Here is a 26428-nt window from a genome sequence, read left to right on the forward strand (position 1 = left end):
AAACATAAATCCAGAACTCAATTTGATGTTTAGGCTCAAGAAGAGTTTTTATATTTAGGTTGCCTAGAACTATACTCCAAATATATTAAACTTGATTTTCATCAAGGACAAAAAAAATTTAAAGTATATTTTCATCATACAAACTTCACAAGAAGAGAATAATTTCATTAAGGTTGCAAGTCAAGTAGTAGGGAAATCATGATTCTATGAGAAATATCACACAAAATAAAAGTAAAAAGGGCCAAAATCTTTGTTTTTTTTTTTTGTTTTTTTGTGTGTGTGCAATTCCTTATATTGTCCCAAAATATCACATTTAAAGGGTTTTATATTTGAGAATATGTTAATTTATCAAACTTAAATTTGACCCGCCACATGATTATCTAATTTCTCTTTATCCACACATAACCAAAATTAAAAATTTAATGTTCTACTCCCTCAGTCCCATATTTACAAAAAAAAATTGACCAATTTCACTTTTCAATATAACATTAATTACTTTTTTCCAAATATATCTCTAATTAATATTATTTTCATCACTCCCAATTCGATATATTTCACTTTGCATTTATGATAGTGAAGAATGCACCAATACTTAATAAAAACACTTTAAACCATTTTTCTCTCTTCTTCGCTTACACATTTTTCTTAATATGTTTGAAAGAACAAATGACTCGGTTAATTTGAAACGGGAGGGAGTAGATGTTAAAACAAAAATGATTTCAAGCAAGTAGTAGCGATTATTTTATCGAAAGCAAGAAAACAAAGGAAAAGAAAGAAAACTTGTTTGGAGTTTGGCAGGATAGATGTTGCTCCTTACAATATATTTGTTACTTGTGCTTTAAGAAAGATGAAATCTACCTCTCACTTAATCATTGACCTGCCATATCTCTATCAAAATTTGGAGCTGGTTTACTTCTACTCTGATAGGCTTAATGTAAGATTTTCATATTGCTTGTGCTTATCAATCTTATTTTAGAAACACATATGGAGATGTATTTGGCAACGTTGGCATTGTTGCTTGTTTTGTTGAAAACATTGGTATTAGCAGTGCTTATAGGTGTCATGCTTGATTTTGAGCTGACATTCTCTAAAGGTTTGATTTTGAGCTGACATTCTCAAAAGGTTTGCATTTCACTCAAGTAGCAAATGCTTCAGATATATAGATTGAAATTAAGATTAAAATAGCTCAACCTGAAGCAAATTGATAAATTTACTCATTCGTTTAAAATGCTTAAACATATTTGAAGACTTATAATGCAGGCATATACCAAACCTCAAGTATTAACTAATCATTCATAGAGGTTTGCATTTGCTTACTAAAATAGAACTAAGACGAGAAAACACTTAAAATACCAAGTAAAACATAGAAACCTAGCAGGACTTGCCCATAATGCGCTCATACATACTCTCGAGCTCATTCAAGTGATCCTGAAGAACATCACTTTCATTTTGATGGTCATTCTCATCAAGCAATTTTGTGGCCTTTTTAATTGCAGCATTGATCTTCTTGTTTTCTTTTGAAGAGAGCTTTAAATTAATATCTTTCTTCTTCAACACATTTTCCAATTTGTAAACACAGTCGTCCAGTGCATTCATTACTTTTGCCTTTCTTAAGAATTTCTTATCATCGATAGAGTACGCCTCAGCTTCTTTAACCAATCTTTTAATTTGTTCAGCCGATAACCTTCCTTTGTCATTGGTTATTGTAATCTCATTCTTACTACCAGTGGATTTGTCCATAGCAGAAACTGTCAAAATACCATTTTGATCGACATCAAAGCATACATCAAAAGAATGGCCACGAGCAGCTGCAGGGGGTAAGCCAGAAAGAGTGAAAGAACCAAGAAGATGATTGTCACTTGCTCTTGGTCTCTCACCCTCATAGACGTCAATTGCGACCCTTTTTTGGTTATCTGCAGCTGTAATATATTTTTTTGTAATCTTGACAGGAATTGAAGTGTTCCTAGGAATCACCACACTCATGACATCATGTATTAAATCAATACCAAGAGATAGTGGTGCGACATCAATCAACACCAAGTTTGGAACATTCTTGACGCTTCCACTTAACAAAGCAGCCTGAACAGCAGCACCATAAGCAACAGCCTCATCAGGGTTGATACTTTTGCATAATTCCTTCCCCTTGAAGAAGTTCTGCAATAGTTGCTGCACTTTCGGAATCCTAGAAGACCCACCAACAAGGACAACATCATCAACTCTGCTCTTGTCAATCTTAGCATCACTAAGACACTTCTCAACAATCTCCATGCACTCATCAAAAAGGTCCATATTGATTTCCTCAAACTTGGCACGAGTGATTGACGAAGAAAAATCAACACCCTTAAATAAAGCGTCTACCTCAACATTGGTCACAGAGGCGAAAGAAAGTGTCCTTTTTGCTTTTTCACATGCAGTTCTCAACCTCCTCATGGCTTTTGGGTTCCCAACAATTTTCAATTTTTTTTTCCTTTTGATTTCCTCAACAAAATAGTATACCATTCTATTATCAAAGTCCTCACCCCCAAGATGAGTGTCTCCACCGGTGGCCTTAACTTCGAAGACCTTATCCTTAATTGTAACGAGAGACACATCAAAAGTCCCACCACCAAGGTCAAAGACAAAAATATTCCGTTCTTCAACACAGTTAGTTCTCTTGCCAAGGCCATATGCAATAGCTGCAGCAGTTGGTTCATTGATTACCTTCAATACATTAAGGCCAGCAATGACACCAGCATCTATGGTGGCTTTTCGCTGAGAATCGTTGAAGTAAGCCGGGACAGTAATGACAGCATTCATAACCGATGATTCTAGATATTCCTCAGCAATCTCCCGCATCTTTGTGAGTACCATAGACGAAATTTCCTCTGCACAAAAGTGTTTCTCCCGTCCCTTGTACTTGAGGGAAATCATTGGTTTGTCATTCATATCCGCAATGACCTTGAATGGCCACGACATTATATCTTTTTGGACCACAGGATCACTAAACTTCCTACCAATTAGTCTCTTAGCATCTGTCAAAATATAACATTAATAATTATATATCATTCATTTGGTTTTTGAATGAGTAAATACAAAATTCTATTTGGTTTTTGATAAATGAAAAGTAAGAACATGTTTTTTTTTTTTTTAATAATGAAAAATAAGAACTTATAGTCCTTAAAAATTTCCAATATCAATAAAAAATGTACGATAACAAAATTTCCGAAAAAACCAGAGACCAAAACTTACCTAAAAACATGGTCGACAATAATTTTCAATAGTAAGGGAAGCCTAAAACAAGTTTTAATATATGTGGCATTTGTTGTCCGCACATTATGAGGGCTTTTTAGCCTATAAAATCTAATAAAAATAATTTTTGGTTGGGTGGTCTAAAGTTAGGGTTTTAGTAGTCGTATCCTTGGATCGGCACTGCCTAAAACTTACTGTAAAAATTTAACCTACCAACATCACTGAAGATTAAACATATGTGTAACATTCATAGAGACAAGGAGGCCTCAATAGTATATAATAGATTGTATACTAAGATAGACCAAGTAGAGAATAAAACATTACCAAAGACGGTGTTTTCTGGGTTCATGGCAGCTTGATTCTTAGCGGAATCACCGATAAACCTTTCATCTTTAGCAAAAGCAACAAAAGACGGAGTAGTTTTGTTGCCTTGATCATTGTGTATAATCTCAACTCTACCGTGTTCTTCATGCCACACAGCAACACATGAGTATGTCGTCCCAAGGTCTATTCCGATGGCACATCCTTCTTGATTTTTTGCCATAATCTTACAATGAAAACAAAGAAGCTCAAAAACAAAAAAAAATACGATCAAGTCAAAACTAGAGTAAAGTAAAAAACAGAACAAAATTAACTTTACCTTAGTTATAAACGGAAGCGTGAGTTAGAAGAAAAGGTCTACTTAGGGTTTCTTCCAAAGCAAAATCGTTCTTTTATATTCACGATATAGCAAAACCGTTCTTCCAAATTTTATCTCTAGGATTAACTTATACCCCTCCCTTCCTTTTTAAATGTCGTCGGTTTTGTTTTTTTTTTTTTAAATAAAGTTTGTTTCGTTATCATAAAATTTCAACAAAATTTTGTTACCTATAATAATGGTTTCATGAATAGTTTTGTTTTCTTTTTTACAAATGGTTCTATGAATAGTTAAAATTCTATAAATAAGATGAATAATTAATTGTTAAAAATTTCAAGTGCAAAGTAAAAGAACAGATCGTAGGGAAAAATAAAATAAAAGACTTCATTAATGTTCAAAATGAAGAAGGTAAAATTCCATAAATAAGATGAGTAGTAATTGTTAAAAAAATTAAGTGCAAAGTAAAAGACTGGATATGAGAGAAAAATAAAATAAAAGACTCCATGAATGTCCAAAATGAAGAAAGAATCGTTGGAACGGTTGATAGGAGATGAAGATGGAAAAATAGTTGAAGAATTGTTTGACAAGTTAGAAGAACAATATTCAGAAAATTGACAATTGTTTGTTATGAGAGAGTGTGCAAAAAAAAATTGTTGTAGAAAAAGATAGTATCTAACAAATGTTTGTTACGAGAGAAATATAATATATTAAATATATTGAAACGAGAAAGTGTATACAAAAAATAGGAATAAATTGATGGATTAAAATGAGAGTATAATAGGGAAAAAATGTGTAAAAACACACTTCATTATTTTGGTATTAATTTTCTAAAACGACACTTAAAAAGGAACGAAGGGAGTAACGTGTTTGGTAAGAAAACTAAATAATTGAGAAGTATCTAAGAAAACTAAGTAATTTTTTTTCCAGGTATATTTTTATTTGTATAACTAGTGTAGTAACCCGTGCTAAGCAAGAGATTGTCCATAAGACTCAACAATAATTTTCATATTTTGACATATACAAAACTAACATGTAGAATTTGGTGAGTAATAGTTAATATGAATTGTGAAATTCGTAAACATTTTTTAAGGTGATTTTATAAAGTATAAAACTAACTATAAAAAAAATACAATGTATCAAGATATAAAAAAAAATAAAAAAAAATAAACATCAAACATATGTTTTAGCCAAAATTTATTAGGTTATAGTCCAATTAATGCTTATATTCAAATGTTTATTTTGTATAGGTTCAATTTAAACATTCTTTATTGCTGGAGGGGGATACTGATAAATATTGAAAATCTCTTCTTGCTATAATAAGTGAGAGAGAGAGAGAGGTATATATAGAGAGAGATAGAGAAAGAGATATATATATATATATATATATATATATATATATATATAGAGAGAGAGAGAGAGAGAGAGGGGTGAGGAGATAAGGGTGTAGTATATATAAGCTTGAGATGTTGTGTAGTATGAGGTTGATGCTAGGTGATTGAATTTCTCCATGAGGGTTTTTTTTGTCATGGAAGTATAAAAAGAATGGGGTATAGTCAGTTAATTCGACATACACGATATATCGGTTGCTTTCGACATGAAGAGGAGGTCTAACTCCTTGTTAAAGTTTGGAAAAGTTGGGTCCCTTTCAACGTGATTATCTTTTCTTGAAAAATGCTCAAAGATAGTGTTCCTACCTATTAGAATAATAATAACAACATCTCTCTCGCCTTTGAATAATAATAACAAAGGATAAAAATTTATTCGTAACTTTATTTATTTAAGTATTTGTTCATACTGCAATTTTTTTATTTGTTTTATAGAGGTTTTTAGTATTCTCTTCTTTAAATAAAGATAATTGCTAAACTTGTTTTTCTTAGAGTGTACAAAATATGAAATCTTAGATTCTTACTTGAATTTTGTTTTTAATCTATTGGAGAAGATGATGAGACTAATTTAGCTTCTATAGGAGATGAAGAGATTGATTTCTCTTTTAATTGAGATGAATAATTGGAGAGGAAGAATAAATGTTGAAGCAGAAAATAAAGTAGGGTTTGAACGCGCAAAGAAGAAGAAACTGAAACCTGAATGCATTGTTTCATAAATAATGAAGTGATAACTAACACATGACTCACTTAAGTCATGTTTTTTTTTTACCTAAACTTAAGTCATGTTTTAATCTCAACCATTTCTTTTAATCTAGGATTTGTCATTTATTCGTATCGTTCTGACATAAATATAACATTTTCACTTGATATGTCTCATATATTATAGAGTGAAAAATAAATAAACATATAGGCAAAAAGACAATCAAATATAAAGTTGAAAAGACAAAAAGATAGAACATTTTTGAGATGCGTGTCTTTAAAAAATAAATGAGAAAATATAGATAGACCACGAGTAAATAGTCAATTTCCTCCCTGAAATTGTAAGTTTCATCAATTACCCCCCTGAAATTAACAAAACTTCAATTACCCCCCTGAAATTTCCCAACGTTAGTCAATTTACCCCCTCCGTCAAATTTTTCTGTTAGTGAACATGACGTTTTGCAAATACCCCCCTGAAGTTTTGCACTTATGTGCAAAATGCCCCCCAAACTTAAAAATTTATATTATTTTTTTCTTACAAACAAACAATTAATAGTTAAATATTAAAGCTAACAATTAATTTTGGAGTTTGGAAAAACTACATACATATATCCACAAAATAGGGAAAATGTGTATTTTTAAAGTGACAATAATGGTTATTTCTAATAGACAGATTATTATTTTTATAGGTTTATAAACAAATTAATAATCAGATTTAAATTTATATTTTCTCCTTCATCATCTTAGTATTTTAACTCCTCCAACTCCTTCAACAATTTGCTCAAACCATTTAAACTACACAACCCCCAATATTAATCCACAAATCATCCCATTATTGTCACTTTAAAAAAATACATATTTTTCTCCATTTTGGAACCTATTTTGATGTATATATGCATGTAGTTTACCCAAATTCCAAAATTAATAGTTAGTTTTAATATTTAACTATTAATTGTTTGTTTTTAAGAAAAAAATAATATAAATTTTTAAGTTTGGGGGACATTTTGCACATAAGTGCAAAACTTCAGGAGGGTATTTGCAAAACGTCATGTTCACTAACAGAAAAATTTGACGGAGGGGGTAAATTGACTAACGTTGTGAAATTTCAGAGGGGTAATTGAAGTTTTGTTAATTTCAGAGAGGTAATTGATGAAACTTACAATTTCAGGGGGGAAATTGACTATTTACTCGATAGACCACTCTTTTGTGTACACCCCTCAATACACAGGTAGCACTTGGGTGACATTGTGGTTGGTGACATTGGCCAACCACAATGTCACATGTGGCTTTCTTCTTTTTCTTTCACAAGATTTTTTTGTTGTTTTGCACACTTGTAACATTGTGGTTGGTAATGTCACCAATGTCACCAACCACAATGTCACCCAAGTATTATGGCTCAATACACCCCCCCACGTGGCTTTTATTAAAAAAAAACAAAATTATGTCTTTCTCTTTTTGAGAGGCTCTCTTCAGCGCTCTCTCTCTCAAAGAGCTTCTCTCATTCTTCTCCCATAACATAACTCTTTCAGTAAATTTTAATAAAATATAATTTTGATTCTTATTAGTAATGAATTAAAAAAAAATTATTTAATGCATTGATTTAAAGTAATATACATTGTTTGTTGACATTTTTATGCAAACCAAATCAGATATAGTTTGTTGAGATAAAACTTGAGAAAGTTTGAAAGAATAAGAAGATGCTAAAAGTGAATTTCTTTAATTTGAATGATAGATAGAATCGATAAATTGAAGGTAAATATAAATCTTAAATTAGTATAATTGATTTTTAATTTTGTAGGAATATAGATATGATAACAAAATTGAGTTATAGAATAATTTATACAATTGATGCAGAAGGGAATAAATTAATGGTTTTATGGTGGTTTTTTTACCTCCAATTTTACCCTTAAATAAATTTAGCTTTATAAGAATGCTATATTGTTGGTATCATTAAAAAAATATTAGAATTTATATTATATCCCCTATATTATTGGGATCATTGAAAAAAATAAGTATAGTTTATCATAGTACAAAATCGATCGAGTTAAACTAAGCTCACCGCCACCCACCACCATCATTTTCATCCACGACCCGCTCTTTTCCGATGTAACCCTGCATCATAGTGGTGCGTTATGCCCTCACGGTTGCACCGATTTTGGGATCACTTGAAACAAGAAGATCAATGAAATTGGTGTTCTTCAGGATCACTTGAATGAGCTTGAGAGTCTATACATATAATTTTAATCAAAATCTAATTTTTATTAAAATTTAAAAAATATTGCTTTATCCTTTGGTCCACATTTATACCAATATATAAGGGGATACACTTTTTTTTTTTTGGAATAGACGTTTATTGGTCAATTTTATCCTTCAGTCCACTTAAGAAGTAACTGATCATAATTGCATGGACTAACCCAAAACTAAAATACCAAAATATATCGTTAATACATTATTCAAACTTTATATGCAAATGAGAGTACGTAATTTTGTTTAACCCACTTAGATTAGTATGTTGGTGTTGGTTTGGCACTTTGGAGTATGCTCCTCTCAAAATCTCAAATTCAATTCTTCCCGGTATTAATTTTGATGAGCTATTTTAGCTTCATAAAAAAAAGTGTAATTTTGTTTGAACTTGGTAGTATTTTGTCCCAATTCTATTGCGATTCTTGAGTCCCATTCTTTCCTTCAAGTGAGATATATAGACAAGGGAAAGTAGCTTTCTCTCCCCCATAATTTATTCATTAGTTTAAAATAAAATAAAAAAATTGAGGCCTCAGACAAAGGCCTAGTTAGCCTATAGCTTGTGCCGGCCCTGCATGGCGATGGCTTTCTATATCACAAATAGGTCCAATAATATCTAACAAACTCATATGGTTAGTTACATTTATAGCAAGTAACTTCTCTTAGTTACTTGCATTGCAAGTAACTATTTTAAAAACTAAATAGCTAAAAATAAAATCACTGAAGTAGCAAATGCTTCAGATTAGCATTTTAATTCAGATATATAGATTAAAAAGAAGGTCTGCATTTGCTTACAAAAATAAAGCTAAGACTTAAATATGAGAACATAAAAAAACTACCAGGACTTGCCTATAATGATCTTATACATACTCTCAAGCTCATTCAATTGAGCCTCAAGAAAATCAATTTCATTTTGCTGGTCGTTCTCATCAAGCAAATTTGTGGCGATTGCAATTGCAGTGTTGATCTTATTGCTTTCTTCTGAAGAGAGCTTTAAATTAATGTCCTTCTCCTTCAACAGATTTTTCATTTTGTAAACACAGTGGTCTAGTGAATTCATTATTTCTGCCTTTCTTAAGAATTTCTTATCATCGATACAGTAAGCCGCAGCTTCTTGAATCAATCTTTGAATTTCTTCTGTCGACAACCTTCCTTTGTCTTTAGTTATTTTAATCTCATTTGTACTGCCAGTAGACTTATCGATAGCAGATACTGTTAAGATGCCATTTTGATCGACGTCAAAGCAAACCTCGTAAGGATAGCCACGAGGAGCAGGGAGTAAGCCAAAAAGAGTGAAAGAACCAAGAAGATGATTGTCACTTGCTCTTGGTCTCTCACCCTCATAGACATTAATGAAGACACTAGTTTGATAATCTTTAACAGTAACAACATAGATGTCACTTGTTGCCATTCCTCAGTCCCTTTCGGCACCAGACCACTTCTCATCACAACATAGATGTCGTCTCTGATGCGGCTCATCCTTCCGCTAAGCTGTAAGTAGGCAAGGTCTCCATCCTCCTGAGCAGCTTGCGCATCAGGATCTCACTTTATGGTAGTTTCAAAAATATCAACATCATTTTCACACAGATTAACATTAATAAAGTGAATTTAAAGTGACTTTAACATTAATAAATACCTCGCCATCAGCCGCCTTCCTGGAAACGTGCACATGGTACTTCCACAGCAGGTCAGTCTCGTGTGGGCCACCGGGATAGTCATCTAATGGCTCAGGGTCCACCACCTTCTCCTTCTTCTTTCACCTTTGTCGTGGCTCGGCATCTTCCATTTCCTCGTCCATAGCATGCAACTCCTCCTCAAGCTCCTGCTCCTCCATGTGCTGCAAGCCCACATCAGGCTGCTCTTGCTGCAAGTCCATATACTCTTGCTGCTCCGGCTGATGCTCGACACCAGGTTCGACATCAGCACGGCGTCCTCTAGCACCCCTACGCCTTGGAGGAACACCACTTTCATCCTCCAGCCGTTGGCTACGCGCTCTCCTACCTGAAGCATGCCCTGCCTCCCTTACGCGTCGAGTATTAGATGTTGAACCTTCTATAACATTCAAATTAGGGTCATCAATCATCACAATCAAACTGCACATAACAGAAACAAAAAAACATTCTGGGTTCGTCCAGATTTCAAATTCCGGACATCAACAATTCAGTCCGGAAACGAGAATCCGGATTGCACCCGACCAGAATTCCAAAATAAAAACTACCAAATTAACCATGCAAATGTACAGAAATCGAACTTACCTTCCATGCTGGTTGACAAGGGTTGAAATGCGGTGCTTTTGAGCAACAAAACTCCAAATTTGGACAAGTTTTGTGGTGTTCGGAATTTGGGATAATGTAGAGAGAGTGAATGATGAATGTGAAACTGTAAAACTGTAAAAATGGGGGGTGAAGTCACTTTATACTTCACAGTTGTCTGGAATTGATTATAAAATCTGAAGGGCATTTTCGTAATTTGGATAGGGCATGCGAGAAGGTCATAGGATGGGAAAAGTAATAGTCCTCTTAAAATTGATATTTACAAGCCGTTGGTAGGGACATGTATTGTTATATGTAGGGTTCGGAATTTGAACCTCGTACATCTCACATGCTGTGTTTCTTTTTCCACCTCAGCTTTTCTCAAATCCTTATTGTAATCCTTATTTTTAAGGTTTCTTGGAATATTATAATGTTAAACCAAACATCTTTTTTCTAAATATCTTGGAATAAAATTTACATCTATATATTCCAAGGAATGTTATTCCTAGAAATAAATTTTGTAAAATTGAAACAAACACACCCTTAGAGAAATAATGAAGTGGGAAAAGAATTTACTTTTTTTTATAAACCAATTTTAGGTCTTATCTCTATTCTATGTGAGATTTGAACTTTTCACAATCACTACCTCGCACCAAGCTAAAAGGGCTTGAAGAGTGGCCCTTAATTGATAGACTCTAATATCATATTAGTAATTTTATATTAAGTCTAACTTATCTTTACAAAATCGACTAGTGAGGTGAATGGTGTCACTCTATACACTTTAAAAAATACTTCGGTACCGTTTGGCCCGGCTTTTTTTCAGCTTTTCTAAGTTTTTAAGGAGAAGCTAGGCCAAACACAATATCAATAAAGTACCTTCGAAAAAAAGTACTTTTTTTAGAATGCATAAAATTGAATGGAATGAGCTTTAACCAAAAGTTGTTGAATGCTACTTCAAAAAACTATTTCTCCCCAATTTATTTCACAAGCACCTCTCTTCAATTCCCGCCGGCAACCTTTTGTTTTATTTTTTCAATATGCTTTTTTCTTCCATTTTATTTTATTTTATTTTTTTAACCGGTCCATTTAATTTTTTAATGAGGTTCCATTTAAGTTTATTATCTATTTTTTTAAGGAATTTTATTATCTTTTTATCACTTATATATTAATTTCAATATCTTTTGATCATCACAACCTTGCAAATATTTGTATTCACGCTGTCAATGAATGACACCGAATATTTTTATTCCCTTTCTTCAACCACGGAAATACACACACACGTTAGCGTTTAGAGTAATACTTTATGTTCTTCTTTCTGTTTTTTTTTTTTGTTATGCTAATGCGTATAATTTTTGTTAGTGTTGTGTAATGCGTATAATTATTTTTATAAAATTTTGATTTTAATTAAAAGTACAAGTGTAGTTGCCTAAAAAAATTATACTTATATATAATTTACACATTTGTATTGTAAGAAACTATGCATATCTTTTTCTTATTAAAAAAACTAAACATATCTTTTTCAATGACACCAACAATGTAACAAATATAATATTATATAATATAAATTCTTATCTTTTTGACCAACACTAAAAATATGGTATTCTTATAACAAAATTTGTTATAGAGTATAATTGGAAAAGATACTGTACAAATTTGTATTCATGTTACACAAAATAAACGTCATTGAGTAAATATAGTATTGGTAAAAATATATCTTTTATATTTTAAACATTTTTTCCCTCCAAAAAATATTTTAGACATTTTTTTATTTATTATGTTAATTCATAATGAATTCAAAGTTTTTTTATTTATAGACAATGCATAAATATATGCAAGGTCCCGGGTTCGAACCCCAGACACCACCAAAAAATAATAAATTCAAAGTTTTGTACAATATTTTGCCAAACAGCTTTTAACTCAAAAATAACTTTAGAACTAAAAAAAAAAAAAAAAAAATCAAACAGCTTTGGCCTTTTTCTTAAAGAGCTTTATTTCAACTTTGTTTTAAAGTAGCTTTTAGACCGAAAAAAAGTCTGGTCAAACGGTACCTTCATCTTTATTCTATTCTATGTAGGACTTGAATTTTTATTACACTTTGTTATTTTATAGGCTTAAATGCGTTTTTGGTCCCTTAACTATTTATTTGGTATCACTTTGGTCCCTTAACTAAAAAAAAGAATGTTTGAGTACTTTATCTTCATCTCCGTTACCTGTTTTGATCCCTTCCGTTAAAAAAATTCAAAAAAACGTTAGGCATTGTATTATTCATCTTCTTCCTTCTCTTTCCATCCTCTTCTTCACGATCTTCATCATCAACAACACACCAATCCAAATTTTTTTTTTTTTTCCTTTTCATCATCTTCAACAAATATATAAACATAATCAATTTCATAACTTAATCAATAACCAATTTTTTCATTCATAAACATCTCTTTCAATCTAAACAACACAATTTCTCAATCTCCCTAAAGCAAATCAACCAAAATCTTCATATCTATTTCCTAATTTATTTTTTTTCCAGATTCAATAACAATGGGAAAATCAATCAAAATCTTCAAAACATCCACAACAACTACAACTACCGGTTGAAAAAATCCAGCAATAAAAATCCAAAAATTAATTATCAAGAAAAGTGACTATGGTGTTAAATCCAATTTGGTTAACTAGCACAACACCCAATTGAATCCAAGGTTGAAGAACAGCACCAATTTCCAAAAAAAATTCTGAGGTAGATTGAGTGTTGTTGGTGTTTTTGAGATGATGAATTTGAGTTTTTAAATGTTTTATATTTTAGGTTTGAATATGAATGAAGGTGTTGAAGATGATTTGATTTTGTTTGGAGATTTGTCTTTCTTTTTTCTTTGTTGTTGTTGCTGCTTATTGGGTTGTTGTTATTGTTTGTTCTTGTTGTTGGTGTTGTTCTTTTTTTCTTTTTTTTTTTCATGAAAGTGTTGTTGGTGGTGTTCTTATTTTCCAGAAAATGGGGGAAGAAGATGAAGAATTTAAGTGGAGAAGATGAAGAAAATAAATTAAGTTTTTCAGCCAATGTCAAAATGACACGTGGATAGCAGTTAACGTTTTTTGATTAAAACTAACGGAAATGACCAAAACATGTAATAGAGATAAAGATAAAGTACCAAAACAATCTTTTTTTTTACTTAAAGGACCAAAGCGATACCAAATAATAACTTAAGGGATGAAAAGAGCAATTAAACCTATTTTATAAGTTATTTTATAATGAGTAAATCATCATTGTAGTCCTTCAAGCAATTTAGTCATTAAAAATTACTAAATAAAAAAGTTGTTTCTAATATTTGTTTCTAATAGGCAGGTTCGATTCCCTTTGGTGTCAATTTCAATAGGCAAGTCCATACAAAGCTCCCCGCAAACGGACGGTGGGATTGGTCCCCTCAAATTAGTCGGTCTTTGGATCGGATACCGAGTTTTCAAAAGAAAAAAAAAAACTTCACCTTAGGAACGTATGAAATTTCGGATTGCAATAAGAATGAAATTGACGGATTTTGGTGGTTGAACTCGGCTCAATATCAAATTACCATCACAATTATTGTAGGTCTATCAATTATAGTTTAGAATTATAAAATTAGATGCACAATATATAAATTTAAAGTAATAAAATACACAAAATTTTAAGCTATCCCGCGCATCATGTGGGTCTAATTCTAGTCATTAGTTAATTTGGTACCACGGCACGACCACATCAAATGTAGCAAATTTAAACAACTAGGGTTCTTATGACCCTCGCCCCTAATGTGAAATCCAAATCAAGGTATGAGCTGAGACTGAGACGAATTAGCAAAATATAATAGAAGGATCATACCGACAACTACTCATTATTACGAGCAAATGCATTCTAAAATCCAGACATGAAGTCACCCAGACGTCCTTGGCGATAACCGAATAAATTAGAACCTCACCTACTTATAATTTTAACCTATCATAGTAATCAATACACGATAACCAAATAAATTCATGTACAAGGGCAGCACCAAGGAAAACAAATTGAAGTATAAAGAATACTATCATAATGAGAAAGGTTTTCTATACACGTCGAATGCTTCGCAAGCTGTTAACTGCGGTTCCTGTTGAAACAAAAGGGAAGGACAAGGGAAAACAATAAGTAGCAAAAGTCAGATCAAAATTAAGAACCTTATACTCACAAAACTTGTAAAGAACTGTAAGTGGTGAACTAATGAGCGATGATCATTGAACATTTCATAGAAAGGAAACAGCTCAAACTTTGGGTCTGCAAAATGATCAGACAAATTAAACTGTATATTTACCTGTCTTAGCCCACCAGTGGTAAGACTACCTCCGGTCAAAAGCATGGAAACAAGAGATGTTACCACATCGCCGCCCCCACTACCACCGCTACCAGCATTTTTTATGGCACTTCGCATTGAAGTAAGAATGGTGCCATATGTGGCCCCTGGACCAGAGCGCTCTACAGCTTGGATGAAGCAAAACGTCATGGCTCCAGTTGATGTAATTTTTGATAGTGCCTGTTTATGGTAATAGCAATCATATTGTCAGACAACATGTCTCTGATTTGTATAAATAAGATATTTAAGCAAAAGGATAAATACAGATAAATAACAGCACAAATAAAGGTATCACGAGCAAGTATGGATTTCCAAAATCAGTTGCACTTGTAGAAGTGTGGAGACTCTCCACACAAGTTAAGAGACATGCATGAGTGTGAATAATTTAGAAATTCGCGTCATCCCAAGTCATTCACCACAATGTAGGAATTCCTAATATTTGGTTCCCAGGTGATCTTTATGTCTCAATCGATCCCACATTTCTATGCAAAATATAGCTCATGCATTGGCTACATACCTGCCAATGCTATGCAGTTGAGTTACATGGGTCAACCTCCCATTATTAGAGAGAAGCGGGGTAAGTATTCACTCTCTCGCCACTCAGCGTACAACATTTTATGAAAAAGAGACTAACACAACTTTTATTTGTCTCGTTTATCAATTATTGGAAAGTTGACAGTGCATGCAAGAGGCAAAAATGCATAACCAAAAAATCGTAATGACACTAATGTGTGCAAAAAAACTATCTTATAGACCACAACAACTATCAGTATAGTGAAATTCATCATCTCCTTGGTTAAGGTGTGAAGTGGGCAGACACTCAAGAGTTTTCAAAAAGCTTGAGTTGTAGCGACAGAAACTGGCCTTCAAGGAATATCTTTATGTATTCCCATTTGATGGAGAAGATATAGAGCTTGGAATCAAATGGTTAGAGAATCTTGGGAATATGAAGAAAAGTTCAAATACAAAATCAAGGGGATCCCGCTTTATGCAAAGGAAATATTTCAACAAGGACAACCATTAAGGAACTGCAAGACGAGGAAAGAGATTCAGAGGAGGTCAAGTAACTAAGGAAGTCCAAGTGAGTTTGCAAGAAATTGATGTGTTTTAAGGATAGCAACGCCTACCTCAGAGAAGGTAAGATTATACTATTGTATTAAAGGGAGGGAGCTACAAATCCAAATGTATAGTACCGTAAGAATCTTCATTTTATTTAGGATAGTGAAATTGAGAAACTAGTTGTGATATGCTGAAAGGGGGCATAATAAGGCCTAGCAATAGTCCAAATTCCAGTCTCATTATTTTGGTGGAGAAAAAGGACAACAATTGGAGGTTTTGTGGTTTATAGGGATTTAAACATAATTTAAGTCTCTAATAAATTCCCCATTCCTTCAATCAATGAGGCATTCGGTGAATTGGTTCGTGCAGTGACCTTTTCCAAGCTATAATTAAGATAGAAATAGGGGTATCATCAAATTTGTATGGAAGTGGAGGATATTCCTGAGACAGCTTCTCGCACACACGAGGACCATCACAAGTTTTTGGAATGCGCAACCAACTTCTCAATTATTAATGAATGAGAGAAAAGAAAGCTATTTTAAACTTTTTCATGTCCAAATGCAAATCTTGTATGGATTTGTGTATGTGCCGACAAAATGGCCAGTTGATCTGGAAAATGCACACATGTCTAAACTACATTTATTTGCATTGCTATTTGTCTGTGTTAAGCCTTTTGCAGAAGTCTTAAATTTATTATTTTTACACATCAAATCCTAAACTTACAGATGTATCTGCAGAAGTTTGATGATCATCACATCCACTAAAGCATATAACTTCTCCACCATTTGATCCCTTCCACACACCTGACCGAGGGCGATGGTCCTCCCATACATATTGTCCACGACTGTTAGAAAGAAGATTGAAACAGAGTGAATACACGATATCAGGAGAACTATATGAATTCTATGTAAATATAGACTACAACATAAATTTAATGGTCAAATGAAGCAAAACTATAATTACGAGATAACTAGAATAAAAAATAAAACAATGTAAAATGTTTATTAAAATTTCCTCTATTTTTGAATGAACAAATGCAGATATAGCAAATAAGAAAAATTAGAACAATTCATGAGCATATCCCTCAGTCACATAGCTCAATCGACACTATCTGTATCAGATCTTATTATGAACTTGTATTCCCATAACTTTAGAATATAATCCTACAGACACAACTAGTTTGCATTACCCACAAAGGCAGGCATATATTGAAGAATTGGCGTTGGGACATGCAAATTGAGAAGGTACAGACATAATCAACACTTGGTGCAAACCATTGTTCCAGCTCTTTTGTTAAATATTATGAGCCAATACATCAATTGTTATCCAACATCATATATACTCTTTAGTGGTCAAGCATATATAATTTAAACCCGTTTCTTTGGTAGGATTTTCCCCATGTCAGATTACATGCACCAAGGTAGTTAAAATCAAAATCTTGCCTAGGATGAGAAATGGGAATAAAATTGTAAATCATGAGATTATAATACGGACTGTAAGACCCTACACACACACGGACGAAATAGCATAAATAAGAAGGAAAAAACCTTTAAATCACTACACACTAAATTAAAATAATAACTTTAATATGACAAACTGTGAAACACTACCACAAAAGAGTCAGAGTGACTGTTTTTGTTGTGAAGAAATGCTTCAAATAGGGTTGAAGGTCCTAAAACATCATTTAGGATCAAGAGAAACATAGTTTTCATGTTTCAACAACTGGGACGAATATCCCACTTTTGGTTAGGCGTATTGGGACCATGCAACCAGTGTGATCTCACCATATTGCATTCCAGAGTATGATTGAGATCGCCAAGGGATCCAAAAATTGTAGCATTATCTTTCATGATAAGCACAATTATGCTTGACTGCTTGTATTTAGCTTTATAATCAGCTTTGGAAGTGGTATCAGGTTACAGCTTAGCTTTAATAACATTGTTAATCAGAATGAATTAGAATGTAGGTGGGGGCAATAAAAGATAGTTGCATTAAGGTCAGACTACAAATGTAAGAAACCTATGTCAGAGTTAATCAGGATGAACAATCCAAACTCAGATAACACACTTTTGTCTCTTACTCTGCACTCATATGCTTCACTACATTTTCTTTCAGTTTCTTTGGTTTTCTAAGAACCTTTGGACACTACTACTATCCCGTTAACTTTCTTGGTTCCCTGCCATTGATGTTTTATTTCATTATGTATCTTTCCACCCAAACCTGCAATATGCCATTGCATGTTTGATCCTCTTGGCATTATTAAACTTCAAAGGTGAAAAGGGTGTATTGATAAATAACAACGTTATCATGAGGTAACAGTTTGGTTAATGGATCAAACATGGGAACGATTCAGCAAACATAAATCACTACATTTTTTAGTTAAATATTTATTTTTTCTGTTAGATCCAGTGTTAACGTCTAATCAAAAATTGTTTATCAAACATCATGGTGCTAAAGTCAACAAAACAAAATCTTAACTATTAAGCCATACAATTAGAAACTAGACACTGTCTGAAGAAGGTAACCTGGTCATTCTGCAAAGAAATGGCAAATCCATGACAGTGCCACTATGACAGGCATCAATTAGTGCATGCAGCCTAACCCCATGAGGAAGAGGTCTTACAAGCGTTGCATTGATCTCATCATCAACTATCATACCCTGTGTTTCAAAATCCAGAGGACATATAGTTTCATCAAAACCATCAGCTTCTTCACCATTATAGTTCCTTTGCTGGGATCCATGACCAGAATAATGAAAAACAAGGGAGTCTCCAGGTTGACATCCTTGTGCAAGCCAAAACATTGCCATCCTGATGTTGTGCTTATTTGGAAATTTGGGGCCATGAGGGTCTTCTTCTTCTGCATTTTGAAATTCAAAAGAGGATAAAAAAATTGCCATCTAACCCTCATGTTACAAACTAAAAGGGTAAATATTCATTTTAGTCTCTTATAAAAAATGTGGAATCTAGTTTAGTCCTCCAGAATAAAGACCACAAATAGTTTCTCAGAATTACATAGTAATTACATAATCAAGACACATTAATCTACCTGCCATTGATTGTTTTGGGTGTTTAAATTTATGTTAGGAATAAATGTGTCCTAAGTGGGTAATTTTGATGGGTCTATTTGTAAACATTTTGTCTGAGGGATTATATTCAGTTGCAACTTTTCTTACAAACTAAAATGGGTATTTACTCAAACAAAATGTTTCAATTTTGTTATAGAACAAATAGATATGGTCCTCGTGAGCTTAGCCCAATTGGTAGGGACAATGCTCAGTAACACTCAAGCATAAGTAACTTAATTTTAAACTCAACTGTAACGTGTAAAGCATAGAGGTAGACATGCACACCGGACACAACACATACACTAACAAGTCAACACCAATAATAATTTGAGAGAATGATATAATTCAATTTAATCACATGTGTCTGTGTCAGACATTAACGCGTGTCAGACACACAGGACATGCATTTCGATCACAAGTGTCAATGCTAGCAGATCCCAAACACACAATTAACCTAAACGAAACTAACCACAAAAATTACAAAAAAAAAAAAAAAAAGTGATTACTTTCTTGAGAAGTCATCGATGAAAGAAGATATGGAGCTTACCAGTGAGCATAATAATGGAAGAATCAGGAAAATTGTATTTATTGATAAGAAGATAACGCATGCATTTAGCGTCATTGATGCAACCCTTAAGTTCATGACGAGAGAATTTATACGAGATTCCGACGATCACGGCCTTTTTACGGCCGTGAACGTTAGGTAAAGGACCAGGCGGGGCATGATTGTAAGGGGAAGGAGGCGGAGGCGCGTGAGGGGAGGATGCGGGTTGAGGAGGGAGAGCGCGTGGGTCGGCGACGAGAGTGATGGCTTGACAAAGTGCGCAGCGGATTGATGCGGCGCCGGGAGGGAGTTGGAGAGGGGTGTGGCAGTTGGAGCAGTTAACGAGGATGTTGCTGTACATCGTTGAAGGGTAGAATTGGAATTTTGTTGACGGAGTGAATGATGAATTGAGGAGAAGGGATTGAGTTGTTGGGTGAAGTTGAAGAAAGATGGATGAGACGCGGAATATTGAATATTGATTGATTGCTTAACGCGTTTATTATTATTATTATTATTATTATTATTATTATATGTACGCTTTTAAGTTTTAAGGGACTTTGACCTTCAGGTAGACGGCCGGCCCCAACTTAACATAATCACAGTTTAGGCTTTTTGGAGATTAATTTGAGTCAAAACCAGATTTATTATTATTTTTACATTCTAGGAATCAAAATTTGAATAGTTTTGCATTGTATCTTTTTATAAAAAATTTATATATGTTTTCATAAGATTATAACAAATTATAGATTCTCGGATCGGATCGGAGTTCAAATTTTAGATTCTTTATTTATTCATATATATATATATATATATATATATATATATATATATATATATATATATATATATATATATATATATATATATATATATGTATATATTGAATTTATAGTTATTAAGTTATTTGAAGAAGAAAAAAAATTATAACAAATTTTGTGAAAAATAGTCTTTCAGAATGGTTAAGTGTAAGAATGCTTAAGTGTGTTTGGTTCCAGCAAGGCAAGAATTGATCTAAATGAATTGATTTTGTTGGTTAGAGCTAAAACTAAGTTGAATTTTAAGTGGTTTATTTTAGGATATATTTGGTTTTTTTTTAGATTACCCTCTCTTGTTTAGAGGGTATTTACCCTCTCATGATATCAATCAATCAAAATGTAATATACATTGGCAACATTAAATATCACAAATGAGTCAATTTTTTTCTAAAAAAAGAATCAATTATAATCATAAGGTAACTTTTAATACTTTTAATTTATTTAATTATAGACATGATTACATTAGAGGTCCTTTATCTTATTTATTTGTTACACTTGGGTCCTTTATCTTTATTTTTTTCTGTTTATAAAAGCACATATACATCATTTTTCTCATTTCTTTTATTAAAAAAATACATAATTTTATTTTTTAAAATATATTTTTATTAAAAATGAAACAAATCCAGAAATATGATGAAGATGTTCATCATCTTCATCTTCTTCCTTTGAATCTTCATTGAATCAAAAAAAATTCTACACAAATATATCTCCAAATATCATGAATTAATGTTATATTCACCTCAAATCTTCTTTTAAACACAAAAATCAAAACCCTATAGAGAAAGAGATTTAGTTTCATCACAAAAAAAAAAAAAAAAAAATTAGTTATATAAATTGTCACGCTGTATATTATTATTATTATTATTATTTTCTAACTCAATATTCAAGCCCGGCATAAAAATAACCCCAAAATTAAGAGCAGTTTTGCACATCGAAATTTACATAATAATGTATAAAAAGTATCTTACATTTTGTTTAAAGGTTAAAAAAATAAGAAATGCAAACTTAAAATATTGGCTTAATACACTTTAGTCCCTTAACTTATTATTAGATTTCAATTTGGTCCCCTAACTTTAAACTGTTTCAATTTGGTCCCCTAAGTATACAGCCGTTACCCATATTGGTCCTCTTGGTTAGTTTTTAACTCTAAATATCTACAGTGGATCAATATTGTATGTGGTCTATCATAGACCTTATTAGATTTAAATTTTAACCCTTTGATTGTGGAAAAAAAAAAAGGAAAATAAGTTGGATGACGGAGCTTTATTATATCTTACCATGAACCAACAATACCTAATCATTTTCCCCTTTTCTTCATCTTCTTCCTTTTTCTTCTCTTCATCATCATCAACATCATATCATATATTCATATAAACCCAGAAAAATGTTCGACATCTTTTCTGTCTAAACTCAAATCGAACTCTACAAACACACACATTCCAGTTTTACCTTCAACTAATACCGAAAGCTTCAATTTTTCTTTCTAAAACAAAATCCCAAATTTTCAAAGCTCAAAAATATTGTTCCCTTTGTCCATATCGTTCAACCCAAAAACATAAATCGTTAACTTTTTATTCTTCTTCTTTGTAATCAATGACATATAGCAAGTATATGTTATATTTCTCCATCAATTTTCCTTGTAATGGATTCTAGAATAAGGATTTTCGCTTATTCTCTAAAGTAATAATATAGGGTTTGTATCTTTACCTTTTTAACTATTGATTTGCGTAGAAGAATTATAATTTTGATGATTTTACATGTTCTTTTAAAAGAGGGGTTAAGTTATCAATTAATCTATTGTTAAAATTAAATTGAATCCTCGTTGAGATTCTTTGATGAAGTGAGTAAATTCCTTGTTAAGAAATTGAATCTTGGTACTTTTCTCAAGCAAAGAAGATGTGGTTATATAAACTGAAGCGAACTAAAAATTTGCACACCCTTAGAGATGATGATGATAGTTTTATTATTGATTGTTGTTGATGATTTCTGGAATTTTTTGAATTTTGTATAAAGATTGATGAAGCTGATGTTGAAGATGATGAAAAAGATGAAGATATGAGGAAGGAGAAGAGAGAAGATGATGAAAAGTGGAAAAAAAATTAGGTGCTGACGGTTCACTATTAAATACAATGGACATGCAATCAAATAGTTAAAATCATATCAAAAAATTTAGACATTAAAAAACTAACGGAGGAAGACTTATGGGACCAAATTGAGACACTTTATAGTTAGGGGACCAAAATTAAAACAAAAAATAAGTTAAGGGACCAAACGATGTTTAAGCCTAAAATATTTGTTTGGCATAAGTTTACAAAGATTATGTTACGAATTATTTATTTTTAGAATAAAATTAACATATACTTTTTTTTACATTCTTGATCATTCTTATAATGGAAGATGAAAATCTTTTATTCTCATCGAATTGAAAATACCTAATTTTCCACAGTTTATTTTTAACCAAATAATTTTTTAGGATATGGAAAAGCTAAGTTGTAAAAATTGGAAAAAGATAGAGTTATAAATAGTAGCGTCTCAAATTAAAAGTTGTTTTGACCATTTTACAAATATTAAGAAATGTAATTAATTTTGTATGAAAATGAAATTGTCAGTTGTCTTACAAAATTATACTTAATAAATTATATAAGAAATATAAATTAAAAAATTGAAAGAAAAGAGTAATAAATAGTTGAAGATATACTAGAAAAAACAACATTAATATTTTATTGGTACGATAAAACGAATAACAATTTGAGAATTTTTTCCCAAAGTGACACGGTCGAATTCGAATAGGATCAAACTCCAAAATTTAGATGGAGGAACTAGGGATAAAAGAATGAGAAATTGATTATATTTTCATTCACATTCATAATAGACAATACGGTCCTTATGTAAACAATAAGATAATTATAACGATTATACAAAATCTACTTACATAATAACTACTTGGTAACTAATTAATATAATATACATAAAATACCCTTATATAATAAACTATCTTAATCATTATTTTATTATTATCATGAATCCTATCATCTACCCCTTCGAGATCAACCTTGTCCTCAAGGTTTTGTAAAAATGTCTATGGGATAAATTTTTATGGATCCCATTACTTGATTTGAGAGGACCAATATGCTGAAATCTTGATCGAATCACAGTCTTCAAAATGGACATAGAAAATTTGAAACTGATCAGATATGAATGTTTGCCCCACCTCGGATAACATATTTTAGTTTGTGTGAGAGTCATCAAGATCGCCGTCATTGTCAACTTGGTTCACATGAGAAAACACCAGGGCTCTGTTTGAGAATTTTGAGGGGGAGATGAGGGAAGAGTTTGTAAATAAAGGATGAAAGAAGTAGAAAAAATGAAGAGATATGAGAATGAAGGAATTTGAAGGGTTTAGCTTTCTTCATAATACAAATACCCCATGATTTGGGGGAATCAAAAAATTGTATTAAAAGAGGAGTTTGAAGGTTTTGGGAGGTTTGAGTAATTTTATCAAATCCAATCTATCTTGTTATAATACTTTCAAATATTTTTTTTACATTACTTTCAAAGTTTATAATATATTAATCATAAGTATTATTTTAACACTTCCCACGAGACCACTCTCTAAATTTTTACAAAAGATTTCTCTATTTTTTCCGTCTAATCTCATACCTCCAAAACTCTCTCCTCCAAACTCCCAAACAAAGTCTAAGCAAATGGAATACGAAGAAGCTTGGACAAACTTCAATGCCCCCAATGGCTTGTAACACCCTATACTGAAGGGTGCATAATTGAAATAAGCCTAGCCATGAATCATTGATATCCATAATAGAGAGAACACCACCAAGGTGATTCAAGGGAGAAATATTTATGAACATACTTTGTTGAATGCACCTTGGTTGTCACAATGTACCTTGATACCATTTCACATTCTTGTGCAAATCCATAGCAATACTAGACTTGAGAAACCAAAAATGGTTGCGATGTAGACACTAATAGAGGTAACAGTAACCAAAAGTTGAATAGCAAAGTGAACTCAATCCAAACCCCAACGCCCATGAAGTTGTCACAGTACTGAGTGATGGAACTTTGAAAATCCAAAAGGTGAACTTCAAGTGGCTCCATTGAAATAATTAGACACAGGTAAAGTTCAAGTACATCACTCTAAAACATCAGTGTTGTCAATTGATATTTATGTTGTTACAAATCCTAAATGAACGTGACATCTTTGTTTCTTTGCTATGTCCTCCAATGGATGGAAATTTACAAGATGTATATATGATCATCCCTCAAAGAGTGACTACCACACAACCTAATAAAGTATGGAAGCTTTTGAAGTCCTTAAATGCCTTAAATCGGCTATTCGAAAATGTGTGAAAATCTTACACTTCTCTTATTACAGCAAGGCTACTAACAAGCTAATTTTGACCATTCATCGTTTACCAAGTTCGCCAATGATTCCTTCACAACACTCCTTGCCTATGTAGATGATGTCGTATTGGCAGGGAATTCCATGACAAAACTTTCTCAAATCAAGTCTGTTTTGGACACCAAGTTTCGCATCAAGGAATTGGGGTTTTGAAGTACTTCCTTGGATTGGAAGTTACATATTCTCATTTAGGAATTTCCATTTGCATTGATCTTGTTTCCAATTCATTACTTGGCTTAAATCCGCTCTCTACCCATATGGATGCATTTGTTAAACTCTATCATGATAAGAGTAAACCTAATGAAGACATCCCATCTTATAGACGCCTCGTTGGATGCTTGTTGTGCCTCATGACAACCCAACATGATATCATTTTGTGGTTCGACAATTAAGTAAATTTCTTGTTCCACCTTCAAAAGTAAACTTCCATGCTGCTACTCGTGTTCTCCGATACCTTAAATGCTACTCAGGCAAGTGTTTGTTCTTCTCCAAATCTTCTCCATTAAGTATATCAGGGTTTTTTGATGCTGATTAGCCGGTTGTATCGACACTCTACGCTCCATTGTTAGATTATGTTTCTTCCTTAGATCTTCTTTCATTTCTTAGTGTACTAAGAAAAAAAAACACAATGTCCCGATCCTCTAGTGAAGCTGATCATTGTGCACTTGCATCTGCTGCCTACGAAATACAGTGGTTCGTACATTGTACTGTTACAACGAGGGCTCAATCCGATGCTCTTCTTCTTCTTCTACTTATTTCTTAACAAGAATAGGAGGATGATTTCTTTACTAAAGCCTTGTACCCTAAACCTTTCACCAATCTAGCTTCCAAGCTGAACTTGATATACATTTACCAAGCTTCATCTTGTGGGGGATGTTTAAGTTATCAGATCGAGCTCAACATTTCAACTCATCACGATTAGATGGGACCTAGTTAGTGATGTAACAGAATCAGTTAGTGAGGAAACCGAATTAGTTAGCTAGTATTTTAATCCCTCTTAATTTGTGATTGTTTCTCCGCAAGTATATAAGGACAAGCATGTGTAATAACTCATTCATACAGGTTATCAATGAATCTTCTATCTCAATTCTCTGAGTTAGAGCTTTTCTTTCAGTTTCATCTTCATCGTTGATTTCCTCGACTGCTTCATTGTTCTTAATATGCAGTATAGTCCATATCAGAAGTAGATGTTGTGAATCCATCTACAATAAGTTGAGCTCAGTTATACTATAAAGATCCATTGCACAGATTTTTAAGAGTTTAAGTATTGTGAAAATTGACGTCGAGGCAACCGGTATGGGAAAAGAGGAACACATTCTCAGCATTTAAAAAATAAAATGAAACGGTGTTTCATATGGTAAGTAGCTCATTCATTTTAAAAAATAACTTTAATAATTTAAATACAATCATACCCAAACTCTTTATTAATTAAAACATATATGGTGGAGTATAAAAGAAATTCCAACACACATTGGTCTTTGTTTCTTAGTTAAAGGACCAGAGCTAGAATTAGTCTTTCAAAAAAACCATCACACATCATGTTGAGTAATATTTTTCTTCTAAACAACAATTAATAATTTAATACACATACATTCAATAAATACAAATATGATTAAGATAATAATTAATATACAGACTCACAATATGCTACGGTTGTTGAAAAGAAACAATGATAACAATGACTGCAAATTAATGTTGCGATATCGTTGTTTCTGAGTTCCACCAGCGGTAGTTCGAGTGGCAG

At 32.4% G+C, this 26428-nt stretch overlaps 3 protein-coding genes across 3 annotated transcripts; all 3 read right to left on the reverse strand.

The window, feature by feature from the left end:
• Nucleotides 1-1371: 1371 nt before the first annotated feature.
• LOC25499929 (heat shock cognate 70 kDa protein) lies at nt 1372-3772 on the reverse strand. Its single transcript, XM_013593006.1, has 2 exons — nt 3553-3772; nt 1372-3011 (listed from the first exon to the last, which is right to left on the reverse strand). The coding sequence occupies exons 1-2, from the start codon at nt 3770-3772 to the stop codon at nt 1372-1374; spliced, it is 1860 nt and encodes a 619-aa protein (XP_013448460.1).
• A 5253-nt stretch (nt 3773-9025) lies between these two features.
• On the reverse strand, nt 9026-9601 carry LOC25499930 (heat shock cognate 70 kDa protein). The gene has a single exon (XM_013593007.3). It carries the CDS (start codon nt 9599-9601, stop codon nt 9026-9028), a length of 576 nt encoding a protein of 191 aa, XP_013448461.1.
• A 4651-nt stretch (nt 9602-14252) lies between these two features.
• LOC25499931 (metacaspase-1) lies at nt 14253-19938 on the reverse strand. The gene is made up of 5 exons (XM_013593008.3): nt 19456-19938; nt 18367-18700; nt 16565-16685; nt 14744-14962; nt 14253-14542 (listed from the first exon to the last, which is right to left on the reverse strand). Exons 1-5 carry the CDS (start codon nt 19811-19813, stop codon nt 14483-14485), a joined length of 1092 nt encoding a protein of 363 aa, XP_013448462.1. The 5' UTR covers nt 19814-19938; the 3' UTR covers nt 14253-14482.
• Between the last annotated feature and the right edge of the window lie 6490 nt (nt 19939-26428).

The sequence above is a fragment of the Medicago truncatula genome, chromosome 7 (genome assembly GCF_003473485.1).
Source record: "Medicago truncatula cultivar Jemalong A17 chromosome 7, MtrunA17r5.0-ANR, whole genome shotgun sequence".
Classification (NCBI taxonomy): Eukaryota; Viridiplantae; Streptophyta; class Magnoliopsida; order Fabales; family Fabaceae; genus Medicago; species Medicago truncatula.

What these genes read in the sequence shown, in the direction of transcription:
- LOC25499930 (XM_013593007.3), bottom strand. Translation starts at nt 9,601, where the DNA reads ATGGCAACAAGTGACATCTATGTTGTTACTGTTAAAGATTATCAAACT.
- LOC25499929 (XM_013593006.1), bottom strand. Translation starts at nt 3,772, where the DNA reads ATGGCAAAAAATCAAGAAGGATGTGCCATCGGAATAGACCTTGGGACG. An exon ending in CCCAGAAAACACCGTCTTTG is followed by an intron (nt 3,012 to 3,552) that starts GTAATGTTTTAT and finishes ATATTTTGACAG; the next exon opens with ATGCTAAGAGACTAATTGGT.
- LOC25499931 (XM_013593008.3), bottom strand. Translation starts at nt 19,813, where the DNA reads ATGTACAGCAACATCCTCGTTAACTGCTCCAACTGCCACACCCCTCTC. An exon ending in TTCCATTATTATGCTCACTG is followed by an intron (nt 18,701 to 19,455) that starts GTAAGCTCCATA and finishes TTCAAAATGCAG; the next exon opens with AAGAAGAAGACCCTCATGGC. An exon ending in CCACTGGTGGGCTAAGACAG is followed by an intron (nt 14,543 to 14,743) that starts GTAAATATACAG and finishes TTGTTTCAACAG; the next exon opens with GAACCGCAGTTAACAGCTTG.